We start from the raw sequence: 16,143 nt of genomic DNA on the forward strand, positions 1-16,143 counted from the left end.
AAGTCATAATCAAAAAAACCAAAAACCAAACCCTCCCAAAAAAACAGAACCCCACATCGTAAGTTATTTACAAGAGACAGTCCTGTTTCACCACACAAACTGGATAGCAAAGTAGCAATGATGCAATAAATATGCAAGAGAATTATATATTCTTACTTTATTACTATCTAGTCCTTGTTTAATAAGAAAACATGATGATACTGAGTCAAAGACTTAATTTGTGAAAAACCAAGTTTTAGAAAAAGGCGCACACTTTAAAAACAGGCATTTATCAGGAAAGAGAAAAAGATACATGCTCACACAGACCTAATTCGTTACCACCTCTGTTTTCACTGCATATGCACTTCCAAAACATGCCAACTTACACAAAATAAATGTAAATTAGCATCTTGCACATAAAACATACCTGGAATAAGCGCTGTAGTAATAATAATATCAACATCTTGGCACTGCTTGGCGAACAGTTTCATTTCAGCTTCAATAAATTCTTTGGACATTTCTTTAGCGTAACCACCTTCTCCCTCTCCAGATTCCTTTAAGTCTACCTCCAAAGGCTCAGCACCAAGAGACTTGAACTGTTCTAGAGCTGCAGCTCTAGGAAAAGAAAATTGCAGGACAGAAAACAACCACTACTTTAAAAATCCACCATGGCTTTTCTGGTATTTTTAGTAGCAAGTCTTCAGACAAGAGATCTAAAACTTATTTTAGGATTAAGGAGACCATAACTAAAGTCCTTAACTTTGTGTATTTAGTGAAAAAAGTAATTGCATCACTATTTATGTCCTAATAAAGATACTTGGATGAGGAATGAACATAGCTTACTGTTTCCTGTATGATCAGGAGAGTTGCTCCAAGAAAAGTCTCAAACCTAGGAACTTTAACTGTTAACTGTCTGCTCACATTTTCTCTTGTCATGACCAGGTAAATCTACAGCCCAAACTCCGATGTCTAAGATGGGTGATAAACACACAGCCTGTGGCCCTGATTTAATCTGTGAAATGGGAATAGGAGTCAGTCTCACTTGAACAGGGAGAACTGGTTGGGGGGTGCAGGCAGGTGACGCTGTTCTGGAGTTTGGGTTTTTTCTTTTTTTTTTTTTTTTTTTTTTTTTTTCTTTTTTTACGGTTATCCTGTAAATCTGTAATTTAGTCTGCATCATGTGGCATCACAGTAAATTATGAGACTAAATTTCAGTGCTGGGTGAACATTTGCAACATGCAGAGGATTTAACAAATTCTTGCACACCAAGACAGAAGTATATAGGATGCTTAAGAAGGGAATTGAAAAAAATCTGGGAAGTTTAGACAGATTTTGATCATACTTTTATAAAAAATACACTGTTTCCAGTTTGTTTTAAGGCATATGCAGATTTTCTAGCAAACCAGAGCAAATGTTTTTTTCATATTGCACATCATAAAACTGCAGATATATTAATTTTTATTCTTTCATATTAGATATAGCAAAGTGGCACTAGATGCCACTTCTGCAAAAAAACATACAAGTAATTTTAATGCAAATACAGTATTAAGCACATACAAATTCAATATAAGAAAGCCATATAATAGAAAAACAAATAAATCAAGTTTGCAGACCCTGTAGCTATAAGAAGGAAAATGCTTGTGCTCTGTAATTTTCCCAGTCTATTGCTCTAAAAAATGGTTATGGGACAAAATAATCCTTCTGAACATAAAGAAGAGACCTGAGAAACCAGTATTTGAAGCAGCTTCAGCTGCAGTTTCTGTTCTTGAATCTTGAGTTTCATGAACAAAGTAACTCTATGTTTTTCTCTCCTTCAGCAGACTGAAAGAAGTGTCACTCCATAGAGATCCTAGCTGGCCTCTCTGGGACCAGGAGAGTACAAGTGAATGAGAGTATGTAGCTAGGAACCTGGATCAAAACAAGCTATAAATGAGGGCATTAAAGATGATTTCTTTATTATTTTCTCCATGTCCCCAAGAAGAACAGAGACATGAATTTCTGGATAAAAGCCCTAAATTTCTCATAGTTCAAATTATTTAATGAGAAGGATGCTTTGGAAGGTTTGGTTGTTTTGAGGTATAAAAAAGGAGGAATAATGATGGAGTAAAAATGGTAGGAAAGGAATTGTGATTCAATGCAGTACAAGTGCTTTCACTGTAATACAGCCATAAACTATTTCATCTTAAAATTATTTCTGATTGCTATTACCATTTTTACACACCCACCTAGTATCAAATCCACGAACCACTGCACCCATCGATTTAGCTGCTCCTGCAGAAGCCAGGCCAGCCACTCCTCCTCCAATGATCAAGACCTAGAATGATACCATTATTATGCTTGGAGTATAAACTAGTACTACAGCTGGTTAGAAGAGCAGTGGCATTATACTGCTTTCACAACTGCAGACAGATCTCATTAACCAGCCATTTAAATAAGTTACATCAGGATAGAGAACCCAAAATGACTTTGGTAAAGCTGCCCCATCAATCTAACAGTTTAAAAGCTCCTAACTCCAAAAGCCAACTCATCAGTTTATGTAAGAACAGGTTTTCTCCTTAATTTATCTTCTTTCTTTTTCCTTCCCTAATTCTACTGTAGTTTTTCTTCAATCCCATCCACCTGCAATTCCCATCAAGCAATCCCTTCCATCACAGCCTTCCATGCACCAGAAATTCCACCATCTCTGACTTAACTGCCTCCTTGCCTTTCCCCATCTGGAAAAAAAAAAAAAGGTGTGTATATATATATATATATAGAGAGAGAGAGAGAGAGTTTGATGTTTAAAACTAAGCAAACATAAATAAAACTCAAATTATTCTGTGATTCCCCCAAAAACATGGCACTACAGGTAGTGAACAAAAAATGGTATGGGAATAACTACAGGGATTTCTGAAGTCTCTAGAACTAGCCTCAAGGCAGAAAAGTCCTTTAACACAGTTTCAGCAATGGTTAGCTGTACTCAAACCCAAATATTCTTCTGCCACAGTATCTGTTTAATTGCACATACCTTTGCTGGAGGAACTTTACCAGCAGCTGTGATCTGACCCGTGAAAAATCGGCCAAAGTGATTTGCTGCCAGTACCACAGCCTTGTAACTGTCAATTAAGGATGAACACACATCAGTATTTTCCCAGGCTCAGTACAACTTCATTCATGACAGCAATCAAAGGGATGAACTTTTGACAATAGCATGCAGATTCAATATTTTACTATTAAGCACAAGTTTAATAGTATGTCTTTCTTAATATTTCTTCCTTTTTAAAAAAAAAATCATGGAATGCATTTTTAGACAGTTTCTGGATCGCAGTATACTACATGTCCACAACTGTTCACTCTCAAATACAATTTTATCTGAACAATAAATGGATAACTTTCCAAAAGTTAACTCTGTGGTCTTTGAAGACAAGCACTTGCAAAACCCAGAATAATTTTATGTAAATTCACCTAGACAAGCAAGCACACATTCAAAAAACATACTCTGACCCTAATTTTGCAGAACGATATGGCTTAACCTTGCCACCCCTTCTGTCCCATTGCTTTGTAGCCATCTGAGAATCGGTGGCTGGATGCCAAGTTGACATCAGTAGAGCTATCTGAAAATGCAGATTAATGTGTAATTATGCCTTTTCTTAACAACAGTGCACATTTTCTTGCATTTTTTTCCTAACAGTGTTGTCATTCAACAGTCGTGTTCCACTCTCTTCCCTATCTTTATCAGGCACATATAGAGATCCGTATGCCATAAAATTAGTTCTAATTTGGAATACAGCTTGTAGATTTTATATCTTTAAATAATTATGATTTTCTGTATTTTAGTAAAATTACCAAGAATAAAAACACAGAGAAGTAGCCAAACATGTATATGGATGTACACTGCTGGTGCCCACAAAATATGGTGGCCTTCTCCAATGCTTATTACACCTCACAGACATCAACCAAGTACAAAGCCAAAAATATTACCAAAAAAAGAACAGAGAACCTAATAACAGGAGTCAGCTTGATGACAACATCTTAATTCGCTACTGCGAATACCAGGCGCAAAGCATGAAGATGTCTGAGAGTATTTGGTCTGTTCATAACTGCCATAGCAACTGCAGTCATACTAAGCAGTTTGGGTTAATTATCTCCCAAAATCATCAGATCCCAACTACAGACAATCTGTGTTCAAGCTGTCTTAAGGATATCTTTGTGCCTGCTCTAATCTAGTACAGATCAAAAAGGCACTAGACAAAGCAGCTGAGGAATTAAAACTGTCTTCAGTTTTGGTTGGTTTGGTTTAGTTTTTTTCAAAGCCTTGTTCTCATCTGCTGCAAAGCTGACCATAAGAAAATTTGTTTGGCACCCCCAACAGTGTCATCCTGCTTGAAACAGCTGTACAGAGATGCAGAATTGCTTTAGATACACCTAACAGCTTTTAATTGAGCTATACTTACTCAGGCTGGGGGGAAAAAACCCACAAAAAAACAAAAAATCACAAGAAGTAAGGTTCATACCCGGCAATGTTGGCCATGGAGCTAAGTGCATCATATCCCTGAGCAATGGTGACCCGTGGAACCTGATCCATAGCCAACACAGTAGTTTTTTTTTCTGCAAGTTTTTTCAGGAGGTCTGGATTTTGTGCTGGGTAGATAAAACTAACCAGGGTAGCCGCTGTCTTAAAAAGATCTGCCTCATGTACACCTAGAGTCGAGTTATGTATAGGAGCCCTCACCTGAAGAAAGAAAGAAGTTTCCAAATTAATCTGAGGCAATAAATCAGAACACATTCCACTTCCTCTCTCCCAGCCTGCAGGCTGTCCATTCCCACCCACCAACGACAGAAGGAAGGAAGTGTATCAAAGGCTGTTTACACAACTGAACCAAGTAATGGCACTTAACTGCAGTGCACATACTAGAATTTCCTCTTGGTGGCAGGGCAGCAAGATCTCATGGCTCCCAACGAGCAGTTATTGGCTTTTATGACAGACAGCTGCTTCAAAACCTGACATTTTTAAGCAAAATTATTACTGAATAGATAAGCCAATTAAGCTTTACAGGCTAAGAATCATTAATAAGGCTGCAATGCACCATTACATGCAGGGAATTTCAAGGATGAAGTCCAGCAGATACTCATCTTGATATGCCTTCACTTCTTCCGAGTTTCTCACTTTTCTTCAAAAAGAAACCTACTTAAAAGCGTTGTTCACAAAGTAGTTCACAGAAATTCTGTGTTCAAACCTGACAGGATAACTTCAAAGAGGGCAGTTAAAGGAAGCTTAAACATCCAAGCTTAAGCTTTTTCTTTTTTGCTTCAGGACTCTGCACAACCTAATACCTCTTAAGCAACTTCACTTTTAGCAGCCTTCCCACATCAGCTATAAATCAACTAGTTACAACTACTTTCGAAACACACTGCTGCTGTGGAATTGTTGGATGTCTGACTAAGAAAAGCTAGGAACTTGTATCTTCAAAATTCCAAGCCACTCTTTCTAAAGAGTAACTTGCATGTATGTTAATGAATTTTGGAGTGACAGTTTCTTAGAGCAGGCGTCTCATCTCATTAGAGCCTGGAACAGTCTACCTCGCTCTAGAAAACAACTCCTCAAAGTTTTGCCTGGGATAGAGTGAATTTTTTCCCTACTGGCTGGTACAGCACTGTGGTTTGGATTTAGTAGAATACTACTGGTAACACACCGCTGTTATCTAGTTGTTGCTAAGTAGCGCTTACTCTTAAGTCAAGGACTTTTCTGTTTCACATGCTCTGCCAGTGAGCATGTGCACAAGAAGCTGAGAGGGAGGAGAGCCAGGACAGCTGACCCCAACTGACCAAAGGGATATTCCATACCACAGAACATCATGCTCAGCATATAAAGCTGGAGGAAGAAGGAAAAGGGGGATGCGCGGAGTGATGGTATTTGTCTTCCCAAGTAACTGCTACACGTGACGGAGAGGTACTGCTTTCCTGGGGATGGCTGAACACCTGCCTGCTGATGGGAAGTGGTGAATGAATTCATTGTGTTGTTTTGCCTGTGTGCATAGCTTTTGCTTTTCCTATTGAACTGTCTTTACCTCAGCCCATGAGTTTTCTCACTTTTACCCTTCCCATCCTCTTCCCCATCGCACCAGGGGGAAGTGAGCAAGTGGCTGTGTGGTGCTTAGTTGCCAGCTGGTGTTAAGCCACAGTGAGCAGCTGAAACCTTCATAAGAAATTACCCTCAATTTTTTTCAGCGTTGCCATTTACTAGTTCATTACTGTAGGTGCCCATCTGAGCTATTAAAAAAAAACAACAGACTAAAACTGAAACAGATCTTAAAATGGAAAATATTAAAGGAGTTTACTTACTGAACTTTCAGCAGACTACTGGAAAAAAAAAGACCTATATGTTTCTCCAAAATAACGTAATGGGAAATATATAATAAAGCAATTACTTTGACAATCAGATCAGAAGCCAGGACTTCTTTGGTCCCCTGGATCTTTGCTCCAGCTTCTCTGTACTGGTCATCAGAAAATTTAGAAGCTTCTCCAGCACCAGATTCTACCACAACATTGAAACCTTGTTTAACCAAGGCTTGAACTCCAGCTGGTGATAGAGCCACTCTCTTCTCATTCTCAAATATCTCCTTGGGGACACCTACAGTCAGCTGTTTATATGGAATTCCTGTAAGAATGGCAGATAAGACAGCATTAGTTGGACTGAAGATTAGTTGATATTAATGGCACTCTTCAGTGTTTGTAGAGACACATGCAGACATGTCACACTCAGCAATTCTCCCTCCTAAGGGAAGAGGAAGCAGAACAGTATTTTCTAGCAGTGTAGTTTACATTTCCTTAATTACAGCATCTTCCTAGAGATCCCAGTTCTTTCAGGAATCAGCAGGTCAGCACAATCAGCTCCACAAGGGGTAACAACTGTTTGGTGCAGTTCATACCCATCTGCATGTATATATTTCTGACTGTCTAATTGGTGTTCTGATTTATAGAATACACAGTGTTCTGGTGATAACACACTGCTCCCAAAAAAGAATTTAAATGCCTCTCTAGTTACTTCAACTTTATTGTGAATAAATAAGCAAATGAGTTTGAACAGCTGAACTGCATTTTAACTGAACATGGTTTTAATGTCTATTAAATTACTGTTGTCTCAGAAATCTATTAATGAAGCATAACTTGCATACCACAAAGTACATTGAAAGGCAGAACCACATCAGTAAGGTAATCTTAAGAGAGTTGCTACAGAAATGAAAAATGTGAATTTAGGACTAGCTGAAGAATAATGCAATATCAGTCCAATAAATAGTTTCTTCAATGTTATCTCCTTGTCTTAACTTGTTCAAAGCTCTGCTAAACTACACCAGGAAACTGCTGAAGCTGCAATTTATCAGTTTTATCTTAGGTTTCAAATTACAGACATTAAACTTTGTTCATGTGAATTTGTGGGCATCCAGTCTAATATCTGAGAGTTAAACTTCTCAGATCCAATCAAGTGTTTAAGATATATTATTTATAAATACACAGATTCAAGCATAACAATCATATATCGAACTACCATATCAGTTACAATACACAGCATGCAGTCCAGCATACAGGCCCGGTTCCACACCAGCTTTCACCGGTATCTATCAAATACTTAAACCTGGATTGTGACATTCCTGCACAAGACACTTACTACATATTAATGAAATATAACTTGAGCAGCCTAAACAGTCACTCATATGAAAGATTAAGCAACAAAAAAAACAAAAAAACACACCCAAGCAAAATAGAAGGGGGATGAAAGGCTTGTTTTAAATTACAAATCTGCTTTTAATTTGGCCACGCTATGTATTGTCCTACAAAAATTGTACTAGATTAGTAATGTGTTGCACATTTCAGGAAGGTCTTCTTTTCACTTTTTTTTTTCCCCCTCTTTGTTTGTTAAGACAGAAACAAGCAAAACAAAGCCAAAAGCATACCATACCGTAAGAGCTTTGAACTGAATTATCTTAATATTTTTAATTCTAAATCTAAGAAATAAAACTGGGACTAAAAGGTGCTTAAAGCTGAAGATCTGAAAATGTTTTTAATTAACGATTTTCAAGACACTATCAACCTAGAATGTTCTGAAAACACAATACAGAGTTGCTAAGAACTGGTACTTATGTATCTACCTGTACTTGTCAGTCTTCCAACCCATTAAAAAAGCCTGATTGAACACATCCAACAAGACAGAATGGAAGATCACCAGACAAAGAAGTGTATTACTTCCAATTCTTCCAGGGAACTACAGGCCTGCCAGCCTGACCTTGATGCCGGGGAAGGTTATGGAGCAGATCCTGGGTGCCATCACACGCATGTGCAGGACAACCAGGTGATCAGGTCCTGATCACGCGTTTGTGAAAGGCAGGTCTTGCTTGATGAACCTGATCTCCTTCTACAACAAGATGACCAGCTTAGCGGATGAGAGAAAGGCTGCGGATTTTGTTTACCTGGACCTTAATAAAGCCTGACGCCATCTCCCACAGCATTCTCCTGGAGACACTGGCTGCTCATGGCCTGGACAGGTGCACTCTGCGCCGGGTATAAAGCTGGCTGGCTGGCCGAGCCCAGAGCGTGGTGGGGGATGGAGTTACATCCAGCTGGCTACTGGTCACAAGTGGTGTTCCCCAGGGCTCAGTACTGGGGCCAGTTCCGTTTAATACCTTTATCAACAACCTGGACGAGGGGATTGAGTTCCCCCTCAGTGAGTTTGCAGGTGACACCAAGTTAGGGTGTATGTGTTGATCTGCTGGAGGGCAGGAGGCTCTGCAGAGGGATCTGGGCAGGCTGGAGCGATGGGCCCAGGCCAGTTGTATGAGGTTCAACCAGGCTCAGTGACGAGTCCAGCCCGTGGGTCACAGCAACCCCATGAAACGCTCCAGGCTGGGGGAAGAGCGACTGGAAAGCTGCCTGGTGGGAAAAGACCTGCGTGGAGTGGCTGACTACCAGCCAAAGATGAGCCAGGAGTGTGTGCCCAGCTGGGCAAGAAGGCCAACAGCATCCTGGCTTGTATGGGCAATGGCGTGGCCAACAGGAGTAGGGAAGTGACCATACCCCTGTACTCGGCTACACATACGCTTGACTAAAGCTTATACACTTCTCAAGCAAAAAACTTAAGATTTGGGGGTTTTAGCTCCTAAGGCTCAAATGACAATTGCTGCTTCTGATTTCTTTTTGTTCACTTGCTTTTGTGTGGAGTACCAGAGTAGAAGAGTAAACGGCTAGGAGGGATGGTACATGAATATGCACTTGCTATATGCCAAATGTGTTTCCTCCTTTTTTTCCTTTCATGTTGTTACATCTTGCATGCAATAAAAGTAGGTAAACCTTTTTCAGGTAGAAAGTATTTGCACCTTATTTAGTAAGCAGAATGATCAGAGACCCATACTGAGGACTATGCCCTCCTCCAATGTTTTGGGGATCAAATTCAAGATAAACATTCAACAAGTATCATTTACCTCTCACCTCTTCTCTGTCCCACTACCAAATTCCTGGCAACCAGTAAATACAGAAGCAAATACATGTCCATTTGCCAGCTTTTAGCCACAGCACATATAGGACATTTTTCAAGCAGACTACCCTGAGCTATCACATCATTCAGCAGAGCAACAGAGTAGATGTCTACAACTGCGAAGTCTATGTTAAAAGTTCAGGACAGAGTATGATAAATACTGTGTTTGAAAGAAGCTATACCATGAACACAGATTTGGTTTGCTGAACTTGGCAATTTCATCGAAGTAATCACTTTTGAAAGGTTGAAATCCAAAATTAAAAATGTAGGATCTTAATTTAGGTTTTGAGGAAGCACATCTGCCACCTTTGCCATGGGTTTAAAACTGCATGAGTGTGTGAAGCTTCCAAGTTGCCTTCCTAAGCCTTCACACCAAATAATCTCTTTCAGAACTGCTTCAAGTATGTTATAGTAACTACTTTACTGCTTTATGACATAAAGAACATTTTCCAGAAACAGACTAACACACACATACCTTGAGCACCTTTGAGTTACTTGAAGATTTTTAACATACTGTTCATTGAGTAGGAGAAATGCAGGACTTTTTTTGATACCAAAAATCAACAGCAAAAGGATCCTGCCACTATCAAAAGTAGAATCATTAAATTTCACAGGCCTTAGAAGCTTAGTATGGAATATACATGAATTACAATTTAGAAAAACTAGTAAAGAAGCCACTTTTTCTCATCCCCTTAACATAATCTCACCTGCATAATGAAGACATAGTCAAAGCACAGTCCCTAGACTTCTAAACAAAGTAAGTAGGTAGTCTACATCTCCAAGTTTCAGAAATCAAACAACTGAAAATAACTATAAAAGCGATTTTCTCCATTTAACTTCTATCTATAAACTGAGTGTTTAAAGAAGATCCCAAGTTAAAACAATCAAGAAAACTCAAAACACTTTACATAGAGAAATAGACGAAAATACAGGGCTTCATTTCCTTAACCTGATTCCAGGAAGTAGTCTGTAGCAAAACAGTATCAGTACTAGAGACTGCCTTTGAGAATAGAGGAAGGAGAAGTTTTGACCACATACCACATGTTCTGGGATGGGAAAACAAGACATGTAACCTGCCTAATTTCTAAGTTACTCTAATAGCAGCTTTAAAAACACCATCTCACCTGTCCTGAAGATGAGGACATATTCCGAAGAACAGCAATATGTTGTTGGCAATAAGAAAAAAAATAAAAAAAAGAATAGTACAGAGTATTAAACAAACACCTGATCCCTCTTCTTACACAAGCAAGAGGATTCAAAAAACCCAAAGAAATTAAAGGAGAATGTCTATATTTTATAAATAATGCACAGCTTATCTAGAGACTTAATAGACTATAAAAGGTTTAAAAGTTCTGCAAGACTTAGAACTGCAAGAAAGAAGCATCAAAATAAAAAGGACATTAAAAATTCCAAAATACGTGGGGTAAAAGTCACAGAGCTGTAGGATAAACCAATCTGGAAGTATATCAGAAACCTCTGAGTCTGTCACTCTGTAAGCAGCTTTCCCAGGGCTTTGGAAAGTTTTGCATCCATTTCAAGCATCTGGTGCTAGCAACAATTTGAGACAGGTTACAGAATACTAGTTTACTCTTGTATGAAAACACCTATGTTTCTAAGAAACAAAGAAAAGAGCAGCAAAATAAACAGCAATAAGAAAATTATCCATCCTCCAAGTTTACTTTTTGACTGACTCAATCTCTTCACTCCTCAAGCAGCTATTGTTCTTGTACATAACATATCCTCCACTAAATGAAAGCTAATCTGAGAGAAGTAACAGCGACAGGCTTAAGAAGAATTATTGTGACACTAGTCTTTTCAGAAAACTTACTCCTGTTAATATTACAGTGATTTTACCAAGTGCCACTATAATCAAAGATAATTTCTAAAATAATAAAATTTATTTTATATGCTGTTAAATTCTGATTCAAGAGCACTTAAAAAGTATACGTAGGCAATAGTACTGTTACTTATTTGCCATTCAATGGCTGTTTTATCCTTGGTTTGTCCTCTACCAAATGACAAATCTCATGTTACCAAAATGAGCTATGAGGACAGCTTAATTATCAAAAGACTTACCAAACTTACAATTCTCAGCATTAAATAACTGCGTTGCATGAATACTACTCGTCCTTAAATAAGGGCTTCCACACAACAAATCTGAAGGGCCAGCACTGAATTCTTAAACATGACACTAACCAGAATTCTCTGTCCTTGTGGAAAAATTTCTCTAAAGTGATTCATAAAAACAAGAAAAGTACACACACACAGAGACAAGCATACTAATTTCAGTAGAACTGAAGAGATCTTTCAGTTTCATGATCAAATTTGTGATCTAAGTCAAATACAAAGACTGATACCAAACTCAAACAACAAGGGCACTTACCTGGGTCATTTGAGAAAGAACTTTGAACCTAGTTTCCTACGTCCCAGGTTAACACTCCCAACCAAGGGACAATTTGCCATATCAAGACAGACAGATGTCTCACTCAGATACTTAATATGGAAAAAAAATTGGAACATCACAAATCTGTCAGTCACAGCAAAGAAATTCATGTTTCACCATGCAACTGGGGTAAAAAGCCATGCAATACAATTATCAAGACCTCTCAGGGTAAATAAACTCTTCCTCTCACCACGTTTCTTCAGAAGCTCCAGAACACCAAGTCACTGATTTGAAAGGACCCCAAAATGCACCAGCCACTGTTAATATCACTATAAATTCCATGCAACAACGGCTTCTCAGAGTTATACAGCATAGTCTTACGTCGCTGTGTTTTCACAACCAGACACATTGTTCACAAACAGCACTACTTCCCTAATACTCTAAAATATCTAATGCAGTTACCTACTGTGTATATTTGGAAGAACCAAACAGCACATGTATAATCAGTCTAACTCTCCACATTAACCTGTGGCAGACTGAGAAGAACCTAGATCTGCACTGAAGCAGGGTCTCTAAACTCTTTCAGGGAGACATGAGCCATGCAGGATAATGGGCAAAAATATCATTAACTCAGTTTTATATATCTTCCAGTCTTCCAGCTGTCAGGCTATCCACAGCGTATGATTGAGCAAAAAAAGTCCGTTCTGATTTTCATACACAAGGCTCACATCATAAACTGGAATCAAGGATGACCCACTCTCCCCTCCTTTTTTTCCTGAAAATGCCCAAAGCTGTCTATTACCTGCACTGAAATGTAATTAGTGCAAATACACCAACAAACCCTACATGTGAAGATGCAGATCAAAAGTTCTTCAAGGTCGTACAACGTAAGAGTTTCCAAAACAAAGTTAAGAGATTTTTTAGATGGGCTAACCACATCTACATATAGTCACACTTGCAGATGCTTTCTTTGCTGGGGCTGTTTTCCCCTGCATGCGCACGAAGAGTTGCACTACCAAAACTCATGCAGAACTCAGGTTTTTAACTAAGAAAAGCATTTGTTTAAATACTTCCCTCAAGCAAGGTGTCAGCAGGAACTCTGATCCCCCACCTGTAAAAAACTACTTGTATCCAAAGTATTCATAATGAACACAAACACCTTCTGTATAAGCCCTTTATGCTGCTGATACAACTGAAGTGCTCTTTTTAAGTCTTTCCGTACTAATGCATATCTGAAAGAAAAATTCAAGCTATCTTCACGTTTTAAACCAAAAGATTATTTACAACGGTTGAATTAATTTACCTGGCTTTGGAGCTGCCTGAGACATGCGCATCTGGTGGGTTCTAAACATTCGCAAACACGGCATCTTTGCAGAATGCACCTTAGGTGGCAACACATTGCCAAAAACAAGAGCTGGGCACCCACTAACAGCAATACGCAGAAGGCTTGCCATTTCACTCAGACCTCACAGCAGACTCCTTGCCACGTATGGAATCCCTGCTGCACATGCAAAAACAAAGCAAGAATTATTAATCACAATAGATAGAAGGTATGTAAACCCAGCAGCTTAAAACTGGTCAACTGCCAGTAGCCATGGGATGACTGTTTCTCCCCCCCTTTTCTTTCTAGCTAGAAAACAACTTTTTTTAAAACTAAGACAACTATCAGACTAACGTAGCAAGCCCACGAGATCGTATTTCTGCGACTCGAGATCAGATTCTCTTTACACCGTTGGTCCAAACAAGCAAATCTGACAGAGGAAAACCTCCCGCAACGCAGGGAACCGGACAAACAACGCACACACACCCCACACCCCCCGCAGAGCTCCCGAAGGAGGTACGGAGCGGGACAGCAGCCTGCGGGGAGCCAGCAGCTGCACCCAGGCAGGACCCGGGGCAGGACGAGCGGCACAGCGGGCGAGCGGGGCCGGGCCGCGCCCGCTGCGGGGGCTGCCTGCTGCCGGCGGAGGGGAAGGCCCTTCGCCCGCAACCCCGCCGTCCGCCGGGCTCGGACGCGCCAGGCCGGCCCATTCCTGCTGACGGCGGCGGCCCACCGCTCCCCGCTGGCCCGCCTCGCAAGGCAGCGGCGGCCCCGCTTCGCTCCCGCCGCTATTTATAGCCCGCGGCCACTAACTGACCTTGGGCGGGCGGCTCGCCCTCCGCCGCCCGGGCACGCTGTCCTCCGCCGCCACCACGGCTGGTGGCCACCCGCCCGCCCGGGATCGGCCCGCAGCCGCCAACTCCCTGCTCCCCGCCTGGAAGCGCCCCCGCAGGCCCCTGCCCAGGCCACCTGCCTTCCCCACACGTCCTTCCTCCCGCACGTCCTTCCTCCCGCCCGCCCTTCCCGCCCGCCTTTCTCGCCCCTCCCGGGCGCTGCGAGAGCGGGACGCCGCCGCCTTCTCCTCAGCAACGGCCAGACCCCGCCCACGCCAGGGGGAAAGCGGCGGTGGCAGTGCCACCGCCCCGGCCCCGCCAGCCCCCAGCCCGCCGTACCCACCAACGGTGCCGCCGGCGCCAGCCCCGCCGCGGCACTGACCGACCTTGGGGGAAGGCGGCGCGGCAGGCGCGGGGCGGGGCGGGGGACGGGGCGGGCGGGGGGAGGGGCTGGCTGCCAACCCGGAAGGAGTGGCGGGAACGCGGAGGTCGGAGCGGTCGTGTGACGCGGCCTCCCCGTCCCCCATCTGGAAGGCGGCGGCGGGCCTCTGTCACGTGGCTCCTGTGCGCCGCCGGCCGCTCGAGCCCGCGCGCGGCTGAGGGGCGCCGGGGCGGCCCCGTTACGCGCTGCTGCGCTGCGCTGCGCCCAATGCCGCGGCGCTGGCCGGGTGTCCCGGGGGACGCCGCGGTGCCGCTGTTAGGGCTGAAGGCGTCGCAGCCGCTGGGGGAGCCCGCGGGTGTCGGGCGGCAGCAGCGGGCGCTCCCGTGGCTGGCCGCCAGCGGCTGGGGCGAGGAGGGGAAGGTCGAGGCGGGCGTCTTGCGGAGAGGCCGGCTGCAGCGCGCTTGTTTCACGGGGACAAACGCCGCAGCGTATAGGTGGTACCTTCCTTATTACTGTTGTTTCTTGAAACGTGTAGTAAAGAGGTGGTCTGGTGTGTGTGCTGGACTCAAGAGTGCTAGCTATGGTGCTGGAGGATAACAAAGAGGAGAGCTGGCAATCGCGTAAATAATACGTGAATCCATAAAGAGAACATGCTATTAAAAGAGACAGTCCACAGAGGACAACTTGCCAGGTTACCTGTTGCCTGTGTATGTTGTCTTACTTCACACAATCCGTAGTTTCTGCATAAGAGCTAAGAGTGTTTTATGTACATCGGGCTTTTCATTTATTTACATCTGTGTAATTGTTCCTGCAAAACAGGCATTGCCAGAGGTGTCACACAGCTTCCAGTCTCATACATGCATGACTAGAAGTGAAGCACTGAAAACACAAGTCTCCAGGAGTAATTAATAGGGTACCCTATTACTAGATGTTCAGGAGACTACCATGCCTTTAAATAATTTGTGGAAAAGATTCCATTTAGAAGTTACAGCTTATAGCCTAATATATGAGCTTTATGTTTTGCACTCAGTAACCATTGACTAGTGCAACAACATGCCTCATCAGTATGGTAGGGATCAGCATAATTCCAGTTACTAATAATATATTCAGTTTCAAAAGCTAGAACCAGCCCTTTCCATTTTCCTAATTAAAATATGTCATCAGCGTAAAAAGGAAAAAGTTAAAGTGCTTGTTCTGAATAGTGACAAAAGTTGCAGTTTGTAGTTTTTTAGCAGCAGGTACTGCAGGTCTGCACAGTATTGCTTCTGAATTAAGTTTTAGACTATGAGGTAACACACTTAGGACAAAGCCGGTGACTCCTTTACTGGATATTTATAAGTGGTCATAACTGCATTTGGTGAAAGTTTTAACCCACTCATTTGGTGCTTAGGATATGTCTTGCTAGCTTAGCTATCTCCAGTTTTCTGCTCTTTTGGTTTCAGAGGACTGAAGTAATTGTCAGGACTCAGACTGGAACATTCTAAGCAGAATTTCAGGCATCGTCTAAAGGGGTTGACTATTGTAGGTATTTTGGGGGGATTGTAATTATGGATTTAACTGAAAGAATCTCTTTTGGTTTTGTTTGAAGTGTCTACATCGGGGAGGAGAAATTGGGTTCCCAACCAAACACAACTGCTCTCATGCAAACTTCAGTAGTGTATCTGTAACAAAAAGATGGATCCATGATCCCATTCCACTGTAAATGGTGAGTAGTTGCCAAACAGGCGTTAAGATAATACA

The 16,143-nt window shown here is 41.9% G+C and overlaps 1 protein-coding gene across 4 annotated transcripts in view; it reads right to left on the reverse strand.

Moving 5' to 3' along the window:
- The window catches only part of NNT (nicotinamide nucleotide transhydrogenase), a 46,965-nt gene extending 32,517 nt beyond the window's left edge, over nucleotides 1-14,448 (reverse strand). The window contains exons 1-7 of one of the 4 annotated variants that reach the window (XM_056324144.1): nucleotides 14,365-14,448; nucleotides 13,171-13,368; nucleotides 6,387-6,616; nucleotides 4,473-4,690; nucleotides 2,987-3,074; nucleotides 2,205-2,293; nucleotides 407-594 (exon numbers count right to left, since the gene is read on the reverse strand). In XM_056324144.1, the coding sequence (XP_056180119.1) occupies nucleotides 407-594; nucleotides 2,205-2,293; nucleotides 2,987-3,074; nucleotides 4,473-4,690; nucleotides 6,387-6,616; nucleotides 13,171-13,321 (964 nt within the window). In that variant the 5' untranslated portion in view covers nucleotides 13,322-13,368; nucleotides 14,365-14,448. Of the gene's footprint in view, nucleotides 1-406; nucleotides 595-2,204; nucleotides 2,294-2,986; nucleotides 3,075-4,472; nucleotides 4,691-6,386; nucleotides 6,617-13,170; nucleotides 13,369-14,005; nucleotides 14,139-14,219; nucleotides 14,240-14,364 lie in introns of those variants that run through there. The other 3 variants (XM_056324143.1, XM_056324145.1, XM_056324142.1) reach the window with 3 other exon arrangements.
- Between the last annotated feature and the right edge of the window lie 1,695 nt (nucleotides 14,449-16,143).

This window comes from Falco biarmicus, chromosome Z (assembly GCF_023638135.1).
Source record: "Falco biarmicus isolate bFalBia1 chromosome Z, bFalBia1.pri, whole genome shotgun sequence".
NCBI lineage: Eukaryota > Metazoa > Chordata > Aves > Falconiformes > Falconidae > Falco > Falco biarmicus.